The 13,635-nt window shown below is 33.5% G+C and overlaps 2 protein-coding genes across 9 annotated transcripts in view; one reads left to right on the plus strand and one right to left on the minus strand.

The window, feature by feature from the left end:
- The window catches only part of MIS18BP1 (MIS18 binding protein 1), a 46,278-nt gene extending 43,099 nt beyond the window's left edge, over positions 1-3,179 (plus strand). For all 7 annotated transcript variants that reach the window (XM_025040344.1, XM_025040343.1, XM_006922692.3 and 4 more), the window contains 2 exons: positions 1,974-2,025; positions 2,209-3,179. In XM_025040344.1, the coding sequence (XP_024896112.1) occupies positions 1,974-2,025; positions 2,209-2,309 (153 nt within the window). In that variant the 3' untranslated portion in view covers positions 2,310-3,179. The remainder of the gene's footprint in view (positions 1-1,973; positions 2,026-2,208) is intronic.
- The window catches only part of FANCM (Fanconi anemia complementation group M), a 66,255-nt gene that overhangs the window by 15,330 nt on the left and 37,290 nt on the right, over positions 1-13,635 (minus strand). For both annotated transcript variants that reach the window (XM_015597680.2, XM_015597679.2), the window contains exons 20-24: positions 13,071-13,174; positions 11,780-12,334; positions 7,933-8,308; positions 6,045-6,336; positions 5,377-5,529 (exon numbers count right to left, since the gene is read on the minus strand). In XM_015597680.2, the coding sequence (XP_015453166.1) occupies positions 5,391-5,529; positions 6,045-6,336; positions 7,933-8,308; positions 11,780-12,334; positions 13,071-13,174 (1,466 nt within the window). In that variant the 3' untranslated portion in view covers positions 5,377-5,390. The remainder of the gene's footprint in view (positions 1-5,376; positions 5,530-6,044; positions 6,337-7,932; positions 8,309-11,779; positions 12,335-13,070; positions 13,175-13,635) is intronic.

Here is a 13,635-nt window from a genome sequence, read left to right on the forward strand (position 1 = left end):
TTTTTTGAATTTGGAGCTTTGAATCCTCTCCTTTTCACTCATTGTTATCTCAGTTTGTCCCTATGTATGCTGAATGTTCATCACTATCTTGCTATAGCAATTCTCTTATTATTATTTAAGCCTATAATGCCCTGTCCTTAGTAAGGGCTGCACTCCTCTGCTTCTATTTGCCTGATAGTCACTTTACTCCTAATTATGTATTCTTTTGTTATTTTGTTTTAGATGAGCTGACACCTTTCAGTATTTCCTGTAGTGCGGGCCTCATAGTGGAGATTCCCTCAATTTTTGTATGTCTGGAAAAGTCTTAATTTCTTCTTCATATCTAAAGGAGTGCTTAGCTGAATACATTATTCTAGGCTGGTAATTCCTTTAATTTAATAGTTTAAATATTTTATTCCATTCCTTTCTGGCTTGTAAGGTTTGCATTGAAATGTCTGAGGATAATCTAATGGGTTTACCTTTTGTTTTTTTGGCTGCTTTGAGAATTCTGCCTTTGTCGTTGATTTTTGATTATTTTAATATAATGTGTCTTGGTGAAGGCCTTTTTGGGTTGAGATAATTGGGTGTTCTGTTGGCTTCTTGAATTCCAAGCTCCATCTTATTCCTTAGATTTGGGAATTTCTCATCCATTATTTATCTGAAAATGCTTTCTAGGTCCTGCTCCTCCCCTTCGATAATGCCCATTATTCTTATGTTTCCTCTCCTGATGGTATCAGCTAGTTCTTGTATTTCTGTTTCATTAGTTTTCATTCTTCGGTTTCTCTCTTCTTTTTTCTGATTTATTTCTAGATTTCTGTCCTTGATATCACTGATCCTTTCCTCCATTTGGTTGACTCTATTTCCCAGGCTTGCTATTTCATTTTCCAAGTCTTGCAGTGTGTTCTTCATCTCTAGAATATCTATTCTGTTCTTCTTGAGGGTTTCAATCTCCTTGTTCTGCTCTAGTTGTTTTTTTTTTTTTAATTCCTGAAATTGTTGATATGATTTGTTTTGGTTCTCATTGAGTTTTTTCAGAAGTACCATCCTGAAGTCTCTGTCATTTAAGTCGCATATTTCTATGTCTGTAAGCTTATTTTCTGGAGATTTTTCTCTTTCTTTCTGAGATGCCTTGTCACCTTTGTTGTTCATGGTGTTTAATGGACAATTTCTCTACCTGTAGCCCAATTTTTTATAGTAATATTCTGTAGCCCATGTGAGGATAAAAGATTTAAAAGATTTAATGTTAAAAGTTCTAATTTCAATGTCTGATCTATACTAGCTTTATGAGAAAGCAAGCTTCTTGAGCTTTGTAATCTCATTCATGTATGGTCTGACGTGGGGATCATGATACTAGTTTATCTCACCAACTGATTTTGAGAGCTAAAACATGTAATTGGGTTTTGACTCACTTCATAGGGGAAAAAAAAAAACATTTACATTACAATCTGTAAACACAAGTTTGTATCTCAAAACTGTCAAAAATCGTTAGTTACCCTTAGCATCGTGAGTATACGCTGTCATATTTCTGTTTTCATTTTTTAAAGATAATCGGCTATGGCCAGTAGTTTAAAAAGCACTTATGTATGTAAGCATACATTATACACTGAAAGCTTACAATATAAATTACCATTTTAGCCAAGATTTTAAAGTACAGAGAATTTAAATTTTGCTAGTGTAATGTAATAGAATAAGTAGTAGATTTTGACAGTTTTCAGAGGCCCATAGACTTTCATTCTTAGCTGCTGTTGCATTAGTTTGTAATGTTTTCTTATAGTCATGTTTGCCAGCAGTGGGAAACAACATTGAAGAAGTCATGGTTGTTCTTGCCTCCAGAAAAATTCAGCTTAGAAAAGAATTAGACATTTCACATATAATTATATGTGATCAGGTGGTGTTATAAATACTCTGGGGATAAAGCATACTTAATTTTGTCTAGGTTTGAGGCAGGCTTCATAGGAGGTACCATTTAGCTATTAATATGAACTCTCTTGTAGGTTGAAAATGATTCTTCAAGTCCAGCATCAAGAAAAACCCCATTTAACAAAGGTAACATACTTGTATTTCTTTTGTAGCTCAATTCTATTATAGGGTCGTCTCTTTATTAACATGGTATTAAATTAATTGCTCTCAAATGGGCATATCTACCATTTGGTTTCTTAGTTATTTTCAATTTCATTGAAATGACTTTTAGAAATATACTAATCTTTTTTATTAAACTTTTTGTTTCAGAATTAGAAAACTCTAATATCGGAAAACTTTTCACTAATGCTATGGAATCTTTAGATGAAGAAGAGAAAGATTATTATTTTTCAAACTCTGATTCTTCATAGTAAAAATGAGAAATTTCCAGGATTTATATGAAGAAGACTGTATGTGTATCTTCATTTAGAGTACCTATATTTATAATGTAGTTTCATGTGAAATTGTGGACTCTTTTTCAAAGGACTTATGTGTTTATTATTCAAAGTTAAAGATCCTTTAGAATATTCCTCATTGTTTTAGCTTACTAAAAATATAAGGAAATTTATTTTGCTTGTTATATAGATATTTCTAAATTTGTTTTTGTTAAAATACATCTAAATAAGTCTCATAAGCATCTGAGTCTGTTATGAAAATCATGCTCCAAACCAGATTTTTAAACAGCTTTCAAGAAAATACTGCTATCCTTAAGGGAGGAGGTGGGGGAGAATAAAAGATAGATTGTATTGGTAGCTACTGAATTCACGAAAACTTTGAGTTAGCATTTTCCACCACTTGGTATACAAGCCAGAATTGATGTTTAAATTACGTGTTGTCGAAACTTTCATATGCTTTCTTTTCTCCTAATTGTTTTTCTTAAAACTTGTGATCGGCATATATATGAAACTGATGTAAACTTTTATTGCTTTTTCAGGTGGAACAGATTTTGTTGCATTCTTAAGCCTTATTTACATATGCAGACACAGCTTAAATTTGGTCTCAGTATTAAAAAAAACTGGATTAGACATACATTCAAGGTCTACCATTGTCAGCAGTTAAGTTAATATGTCATAATAAACATTGTCTTCCTTTTAGATAGTAGCTCTTTTAGAACTTTTTAGCTTATTCTGCCATTATGTTTTAAAACTTGACACAGGCTGTTCCCCTCTGGTTACAGTACATATTCTCCCTACCCTTTCTCTCTAGTTAGGTTCAAATAAAATTAGTTTGCTTTTATAATATTTGTGTGTGTGTGTGTGTGTATCTTTTAATTGTAGGACCATAGAAACAAAACAGGCATCTTATTACTGGTTCAGTTTGTTTCCTCAAAATATTCCAGAATTTTTAGTAAAAAATACATTTTCTTGTGTCCTAAGAATTTAGTCAATAATGGTCAGTTATGTAACTATAGGATTTGTAGAAACACAAGATTTAAAAAGAATAGTGCAGTTAGACTAAGATTATTCTCCTTTAAACTATCCTGCTTGTTTCTGCCACAAAGACTTGACAGGTGTATGATGGAAAACATGAGGTTATTTTAGAGTGGCTTTAAAGAAAAGAGTCGAACTTAAGTTACCAATATTTAGTATAATACCATGCTGCTTGACGTTAATAGTATTTTAGAAGTTATAAAGTAGTTAAATTCTTTAATGAGAAGCATAATTTTGAAATAGCATAGACTTGACACAAACAAAGTGACACTCCCCGCTTCGCTCCCCATAGTCCCTGTATCGTATCAACTGCAGCGTCCTTCCTAGTCTGTTCTGTATCCCACCTACCAAGTTCCTGGTTAGTCCCATTTCTTCCCATTAGGCCATGAGATAAGCTAGTAATATTTAAGGTAACATCCAAAGAAGACTTAAAAGTGAAAAAAATCTTAGGGCTCAAAGGAAAACAATAAGATGGACTGATAATCAATAGGGGTGATAGTTAAGTGCTACCAATGAGAGCTTTTGCAGCTTAAATAGGGACAGAACTCTCTACACAGCAAGCAGAAATAAAATCCTCTAGTTATGTCCCTTATATCATGTTAATTTATGAAATATTTTGTCTGCTGGGTAGATACAAAATCTGAGCACACTGGTGTCTGAATGGGAGGTGCTGCAATGTGGTCATTGGTCCTAGTGGCTGTGAAACTGCATGCTTCCGGCGTATAGCGGGGGCAGAACACTACCACATGTCCCTGCTCACATGCATTGCTGAAAGCCCTTATCTTCCTTCCACAGACAAAGCTTAAATCAAGCTCACCATGGGGAGAAATGCTCAGAAAGTCCAGTCCATCATAAGCAGAGCAAGGGTGAATTTGAACCTTAGAGATAATATGTTCATAACTGCATATCAGCCAATAACTTATAAAACTTCTTTTCTCTCTGGCTTTGACAATTACTGAAAAGCAGAAATATGAGATCAGTTGCTTTCAGAAGAATTGAAAATTTCTGCTACCCCAAAGGAGCTAAATTTACAATTAGAGTAACTTTTTAGTGAAAGAGAATTATATCCAGTTCCTGGGTTTTGGTTCTAGATTTCTGTAAGTCACTTGTTTCTGGCCCTCACTTTTATCATCTGATAAAGGAAAAAGAAAAGCAATTTAAATTAGATAAGCTCTGAAGTCTCTGCCAAGTCTACAGAAAGAAAAGCGCTCTGCTGTGAAGTTGGTTCAACTCCCCACAATGTAAAAGAAGAAAAAAAAAAAAAGGCAACCAGAGAATAAAGGACTTTAAATGGGGAAAGTGGAGGATCCATAATTAAGGGCTGCTTTAGCACTAGATTAGAAAGAAGAGCCTCAGCTGTTGCAGATACATACATTGTAATAGCATCACAGACAGTAATGGGTCACAATGAAAGTCCATATTTAATAGCTAACCTATACTAAAACAATTTTCCAAGTCAAGTCCAACAACAGAAAAAGTAATGTAGGTTGGAGTTTATACTAATAGGATTTGAGTACTTGATTGGGTTACCTTTGGTAAGCTATACATATTCAGTTACACTTTCTACTTTCTTAGTTACTGGGGCACTTAATATACCTACCACCCACACCTTATCCAATGTGTATATAGACTCAGGACATTTAAAATACTTGAGACGTTATAGTTTATATATAAGAAAAATTGTTTATAACCATTAAGTTGGCAACAGTCAAATCCATCAACATATTATGTTAACAAATCGCAATGACAGTACTAAAATCTTTGGGAAAATTCCATAATACATCTCTAGCTTTCACTTTCTTAATAGCACTTTCAATAACCTTTTATTATTGAAGAAAAAGCTTCAGTCTAATCGAATGATTATTGAACATCAGATTTTTAAATATATATATAAATAAAAATATGAAAGAGTAGATATGGAAGTGTTCTTATTTACATATTTTAAACTGATAATCACAACCCATAGCAATGATTATTGAAATGCATGAGAATTCTTTGATAACCGCACCTTGAGCAGTCTGATCATACGTCAGATTTCAGTCTACCTTGGTTAAGACCATTTGGTAACATTTGAATGTCAAATATATAGTGAATATATCTATAGATCTCCTCAGCCTTTTGACGAGTTATTTGTGCACACATGGAGATTTCTTGAGGTGAACTGAAAAATAAATTAGACAAAACGTTACACTAGAACTTTTGACTTATAAAATTTAATATTATCTTGCTTAAAGAACACCAAACATAAAAGCCTTTAAGAAAATCATTTCTTCCTAAGCATTCTACATCCAGTTAATATGTCTTTAGCTTTAGTTTAAGACAAAAGCTTGTTTCCCATATTTAAAATTGTATGTAATAATTTCAACATCTTACATGGGCCTTTAATTTAACCTATTTTCTAAAATCTTCCTTTTCAAGCAGTATAATAATCAAAAACTAGCAAATGTTCAATGCGAACATTTTTCTAGTTACAGAACAGTCCAGAAGTGTGAGAATGCAAGATTTAATATAAGTGCTGTCTAGTTTGCAATAGGGCTCTAAGCTCCTCAAAGGCAATGCCAATAAAGACACTGTACCCCTTTATTTTAAAAAAAAAAACAAAACATTAAAATTTCTATAAAATGCTTCTAAGAATCATTTAAAAGGAACTATTTAAAAATATTGAAATAGACATACCTGTTTGTCATCTTCTTCACAGATGAAAACTGGTGACACATATTTAGTGCAGTTATATAACTTACATTGGGAATAGTTAGATAAAATTGAAGTGCCTCACATTTATTACTGTTCACCACTGTTGGAACATGAATACCAACATTCTTTCTTTGTTCCACTAAAGACAGTTCCTTTAGCAAATCTGCAGTTTCTTCTTGGCAGGAACTGAAAAGAATTCGGATTCCAGCACCAATTAAGGTAGTCAGCAGGTTGTCATAGCACTTTGTTCTCCTAAACATCCTGGATGTGTCTCCTAAATATTTCATATTTAGGAAAATGCAAATCTTAGTAACTTACATTAACTAGAATTATTAATACCATACTTTTATTATTAAAATCTCAAGATCTATACCATTAAGCAAACTAGTGCCACATTATGCTAATGAAAACCCTACAGCTAAAGATTTAAAGAGATTCTCAAATAGCTGAGATAAAATAGAACTGTCTTTATGAATGTCTTGAATTGGAATCAACATAGGAAGGTGAGTAGGCAGGGAAGAGCTTATATTCTTAGATAATTCATTCCTAAAAGCCAAGACTATATTACTTGTCTATAATAAAATTCTTCATAATGCTAGCTGATGAAGAGTTCATAATTATTGGTTTTACTGATATAAAATTCTTATATATTTATTTCAAGAGTAACTCAATACCCTGCACACCCATTTTAATGTAACCTTTAACTCTTGTCTATTAATTTACTTCCCTACCTTTCCCTTTCATTTTCTTTCCATATTCTACCCATATCCTCTTTTGGGCATTTTTGAAATGCCAAAAAAAAAAAAAAAAAACCTTTTCCTTAACTTTTGCCATGTTACTTTCATCTTTATTCCAAATCTATTTCCTTTATAAAGGATACGTTGGTAGAGAGCAAATTGTAGCATTTTAGCACTAAGAAGACCCAAGATATCACATAATCTAGAGCCTTGTGAAATTTTTTTAAAAAACTGGATTATTGAAAGATAAAGAGTGACTTATCCAAGATCACGTGGTTCACCAAGCGCTGCACGGTGATGAAAACGTACACTGTTAAATTACCAAACCAATGTTTTACATAAACTACATGATTTCCTTTTACATAATGACTGTATAATTCTTGAATTTTTCCATAGTGGCTTTCACCCACATGATTTCACTTAATCTTCAACATCACAAGATGAATAGGACAAGTACATTATTAATTCTTCAGAGGGAGTGATTTATCAATGCAAATGTCACATAGCAATTGAGACAACAGAACTCAGTACATCTTCTGATTCCATATCCTCTGATTTTTTCACTATTCTCAGGGATTCCCAATATAATTAAATATTACCCATAGAAATTCCCCACCTTAAGCTCCAATCTTGCATTCTCAAATGCATCCTAGATATCCATTTCAGTGACCCTTTGAGAACTCATCTTAATGTGTTCAACACTAAACACCTCTTGTCCCTCAATTCTACTGCTTCTCTTATAATTTCAATAAAAAGCACCACTACCTAACTGCCCAATAACCAAGAAATTGGTCAACTCAAGAGTAATTCTTGACTCTTCCCGCTAATTCCGCTTCCTAAACCTCCTGGATCCTACTTTTCCCCGTTGCCGCCTTATTTAAGGCCCTCGTCCTTTCTGGAGCTTCTGAAAAAGACATGATAAGGTTCACTTGCCTTCAGTTTATCACCTTTCAATTCTCATGATCTGCAGTTAAACACGATGACTAATGAAAAACATGGCACTAAGTAAATATGAAATGATATTCATCAATCAGGTATTACAAGAGCTTCCCACATCCTGACAATAGAAGAAAACTAAATAATAGTCAAGTTCCTTTACAGCCTCATAAACAAAAATATTTTAAAGTACAAACCTGTTTTTTCTCTGTCTTTTTCCACAATCACACATACTCTTTCAAACATGCTCTGCAGGTACTGGATCTGGTCAATGAACTTGTTCTTATTAATATTATTTAACATTTCAGACTGAGACCTTCTTTCTACCACCATGCGGTTACTCACAATGTAATCACAACCATTAAGAGGACAGACCTCTACTTGAAAGCCATGAATTGCTCTTAGTGAAGAAATTATTTCTGAACCAGAAGTGATTTCACGACTATCTACAAGAATACAAGTTCTCTGGTTTTCCCGTGGATGTCTAAGAGCACCATGTGTGCCAGCCAAACTTGGTCTTGGATTGGAAGAGGATGCTACTGAAGTGCTAGAATCCTCCGAAGTACTACCAACCTGAAAAAATGAAAAACATTGATCATGGTTAGGTTAAGTGTATATTAGGGCCACAAACCTGAAGGTGATTTTCCTTACGGATACTTTTTACTTTCTTTTTACTTTTTTCTTCAACATAACCAAAGGGACTATGTAGATGGAGGACCAGGCCACCACTTCACACCTAGTAGAATGGCTATTTAAAAAAAAAAAAAAAAGGAAAATAAGTGTCGATGAGACTGTGAAAAAACTGGAACGTACACTGCTGGTAGAAATGTAAAATGGTGCAGCCACTGTAGGTAACGATTTGGCGATTCCTCAAAAAGCGAAACAGAATTACTCCATAACCCAGTAACTCCTAGGTATTACCCAAAAGAAGTGAAAACAAACTCAGATATTTGTATACCAATGTTCATTAATATTGGAAAATCTCAGCCACTGTCTGTTGAAATGTATCTTCTACCCTCTTCTCTTATTAATGCCAACTATATGTATCTTAGACTAGTGATGCAGTCCCATAGCTCTTAGATGCTCCATTTGTTTTTTCACTCATTTTTCAGATTGGGTCATTTCTACTGACCTTGCTTTAAGCTTGTTGGTTCCTTCCATGACCGTATGGCGTCTACTAATGGGCCCACTGAACACATTCTTCATCTCTCTTACTATATTTTCCATTCTAGCATTTCCACTTTGTTCTTTATATTCTCCATTTCTCAGAAAATATTCCCTATCTGTTCATGTATGTTTGTTTTACTTTTCCTCTAGAGTCTTGAACATATTAATCACGGTTATTTTAAATTCCCTAATTCTGATAGGTCCAACATCTGAGTCATATTTGAGTCTAGTTCTTGAGTAACCAAACATCTTGTGTAAAACTGTGGTAATTCAGGTAAATAGTATTTATGCCTAGAAACAGGTATGCCTTTCTTTTGCTTGGCCTTTAGTGTGTAGGGCTGAGTAAATTTAGTCAAATTTGAGTTTGGTTTGGGTTTTCTTATTGCTATGATTACTTTAGGTATAGTCAGAGGCTTTAAAATTGGTAGTGTCACTTTGTATTTAGGGTGGGGGCTGGGTTGCCAGATGATTTTTCTAAATGTTCTCTCAGCTTTAGGTCTTCTCTGTGAGCCTGAGCCTCATGGAGGTCCTCTTCCCAGACAATTGTTCCTTCCTCAGCAGAGATTGCTTTTATTTGTTACTTAGTGCTTGCTAGCCTGGTTGGAGGGAGCACTAGGAGCATCCTGTTGCTGGTATGGAGAAGGGAGTTCTATTCTCCCTGGTTCAGTCTGTCTTGGGTAGGACTTCTGTCCCTGGGTCTCAAAGGTGGAACCTTCTCAGTGACCCTGCCTTCTTTCCCAGTGGTTGGAGATCTCTAATGTTCTAGGCCCAATATGTTTTCCTGTGCCTTCTCGGGTATAGAGCATTTTTTTTCTTATCCCCTTCCTCCATCTGCAAAGGGTCCTTGCCTAGGCCCTAATGGCTTTAGGGTTTGCTACTCTTTTCCTAGTTGCTCAAAGCTTTTTGTTCCACAGGGGAAATAGGGCAGAAGGAACCAGATAGAGTTTGGTTTCTTCTCCACAGTAACGGCTGGTCGCTTCCACAAGGCCTGCACCAGGAAGGAGGCTTTCTCTGATTCTGTCTTTCCTGTGAACACCTGATGAGTCTGTGGAAATAGGCCCATGAAAGGTTGCAAATTCCGTTCTGCTGCAACTCCCAGGGGTTCTAAACTCCCATGCTAGTCCACTGCCTTTTGTAATTCATTAAAGTTTTAGCTGAATTCTTCTTACCAGATTGTATAATACCCAGCGACTGTTCCAAATCAGCAACTCTCTCACTGGAAGCACTGGTCTTTCCTTAGATATCAGACTAATTGGTTGCTCTGCAACTTCAGCTCCATAAGAATCAAGTAAACTTATGATTTTGTAGATTACCTGGCTTTTTTGTTGTTGTTATAAGGATGGGAACAATGCTCTTTCCAGCTTGCTACGTCATAAGCTAAAGATGGAAGTCCAAATAACTCAGAAATAATCTTTACAATATATTCAGTTTCAAAAAACAAAAAAGAATAAATGTAATGAAGGAAGAAATGGCAACTAAAAAAAAATACTGGATATATGTAGTTATCTTGAAGTAGAAAATGGCTTTCTAAACATGACACTAAAGTCAGAAACTATAAAGAAAAAAATTTGGACTGTATAAAACAGTTACCTCTTCCTATGGCAAAAACCACTACAAACAAAACAAGAAGGTAAATGACAGACAAGGAATACTGTTTGTAATATACATGACAAAATAAATGTTTTCATTTTTAGTAACTAATGGGTTTTGACTGGATATTTAGTTTATTTTCTGTCTTCTCAAATTCTTTCCTTTCATAATTTCAAGGGAAAAAAGAATCATACTATATGGAATATTAGATAATAGATGAAAATCTAAAATACATTTCTGTTAAAATCTGTGTATCTTTTTTCATAGTCCTCAAAGTATTACTAGCCTATGTCAATTTTTTAGTTAGAACATGCTAAAGTAGAAATGTAGAAAGTGCTTACTGGGTTTTAAAGTATTGTGCATATATTACCAACCTTGACTCTTAGGGTTACTATCTTTATACTACAGCTGAGGATACTAAGGCTCAGAGAAATTAAGTACTTTCATGATCTCCAATCTATTATAAGACTTAATCTAGTCAGCTTTATCCTAATTAAACCTTCAAGAAATAACTTTGTGCAAAAAAAAAAAAAAAGCCTGGGGACAATTTAAAACTGGAAACATCAATTTGAGAGCCATTGTGTAGACCCTGGAGCTTGGTGCCAATGCAAGATGGACTGGAAAACCCGGAATAAAAGAAATAGAAGTCTAGATCTAGATTTCACTCCGAAATGACAAGAAAGGAAATGAATCTATATTTACAGTTCCTATTACTATGATTTTAACCCCTATTTTAGTAAAACTGCTGTAACTATAAACTCTTAAAAACTAAAAATGGTTTTAGGGATTGTTCAGCAATAGGGAGATAGGGAGAACCTGGAAACTGGACTACTTAGCTGTTCTAGAAAGAAAGAAATCTAAAGGAAGGAAATAAGGTGATACCTCTGTTCTCCCCAATAAAGAGATGAGAGCTACATACCTTAAGTCTTTAGGGTAAAGAAAAGTTAATCTGGGGGAAACTACTGAGCATGTAATTTCTGCTAATTTTGCCTTGCAAGAAGCCCACTTTCAAACAGTCTTTTTATAAAATTAGCAAGTTTCCTTAAAGAGCGTTATTAAGAAAACTATTAACACATTTAAAATTATAAAAACTAAGCATCTATATATAAATTGTCTATATAATTTAGTGTGCTGTTTTCTTGTTTGAAGAATTAATTTCATCACTAGCTAATTTTTCTTTGACCTGGTTATTTAACACAAAACACAAAAGAAAGCAAAACAAAACAAAATAAAAAAACACCTTTTGGTAAACATATGAAGGTTTTTTTCCTCTACTTTGATCCATACCTTTAACTGAATTGGAAAGTCTTTCTTTGACTCAACAGTAGTGAACGATGTTGAGGTACGTTCAATATTATTATTGCTCTGAGGTTTGAAGTCCCAGACATCAGAAACTGTATCCTTTAAATTAAGTGCTGTCTGTTGTCTCTCCTTTGGCAATAGATTAACAATTGGATTAGAATGGTCCTTGGACTGCAAGGAAGATCCAGAAGGCACTAAATTCAAACAATGGTCCTGTTGTTTGCTCTTTTTAACCATGCTTTGGTTACCCACTGTATTGGATTCTCTTTTATCATTTACATTGTTCTCCTCCTCACTTGAATCATCTGGTAAAATAATTCTGGATAATTTCTTTTTTGAATGTGCACAATTTTGTCTCATCTCCACTTGTCTTAGCTTTACTGCACGTCGGGTTTTATATTTTTTACTCCCATCTGCAAAGCAATCTTCATTTATTAAATTAAAATCAACACACACTTCTTGACTTGATTGGCTTTCACAAGATTCCTCTTCATCAACACAAAAACTGTCTTCTAGATAGGATTCATCTTGCTCAGGAATCTAAAGTAAAAATACAAATAAGACTATTACAAATTTCTTTCATAAAATCAGCACATATTTAACATATTCTTTTTAAGTATGTAAGATCTTCATGAATATTTATTTCATTTACTTTATTAATTCAGTCACTTGCTCAACTAACATATACTGAATAATTCTTTATGGAAAAAAGTGGGTACTTTAGGGATAAAAAAATAATGACTTACCCTTTAGAAATTAATAATCTAGTGCAGGTACCCAGAAAAACAAACAGTAATTTATAAACAATATGATTTCCGTAATAAACACAATGGAAGTACAGAGATATATGAATGACCATATTAGCAGAGTGAACACGGCAATTTATAAATTTAGACTAATATAAAAATGTTATCATCAATAGAAAATCTGTAATTTTAGAACATAACATTTTTATGAAAAAAATAAGTTTTCAAGAGAAATATAACATAAGAATTAAAAATTTAATGAGTAGATGGTGAAGTTTTATTCACTTCCTATAAACATGCTTCTAACTGAAAAATAATAGTATATTCTAATTAGTTCAAATTAAAGGAAGGATAATTTGATCAAATTAGTACTAAAAGGGATTTCGAGAATTCATTTAGTCTACCTTCCTAACTCAGGACAGAAATAATCCCAATTAGCTCTGATAGTCCAATTTCAGAAACAAAATGAAGGTTTCATTAACAGGAACTTATTTCGACATCACCATCAAGAAATTATCTGGAGTTCATACCTGTGAGAAAATGTTTATGTTATGTTTCTTATGGATCATTTTGTACCGACTGTTCATCAGTGGACTGCGCAAAGATTTCATGTAAATAGCTCTCATTTCAGAATCTGTGTAAAGAATAAAAATTTCAAATAGCAACATTATTTAAATGAAAACTAGCAAACTATTTAACTTTGACTTATTCCTAATTCACATAATTCCAACCTCATGGAATTGTAATATACAAAAGATAGTTAAAAGATATTGAAACATCTAAAAACAATTATTCAAAAATACGAAGTTAAGAATTTTGCCTTCGAAATCAGACCATCTAGTTGGGTGATCATGAACAATTTATTTAAGCTCTTTAACTCAGCTATCTCCTCCTAAAATACGGATTAGGATAGTGCCTATTCATGAAAAATAAATGTATACAAAGACTTTTGGACTGTACCTCATTTATAGAAAGTATTTAATAAAATACCAGAAATCCAGGCAAAAAAAAAACAACAACAAAAAACCAACACAAAGACATATGTTTGGACTCTCATTCATAGATAGAAAGTATTTAATAAAAAACCAGAAATCC

The sequence above is a fragment of the Pteropus alecto genome, unplaced genomic scaffold (genome assembly GCF_000325575.1).
Source record: "Pteropus alecto unplaced genomic scaffold, ASM32557v1 scaffold38, whole genome shotgun sequence".
Lineage (NCBI taxonomy): Eukaryota > Metazoa > Chordata > Mammalia > Chiroptera > Pteropodidae > Pteropus > Pteropus alecto.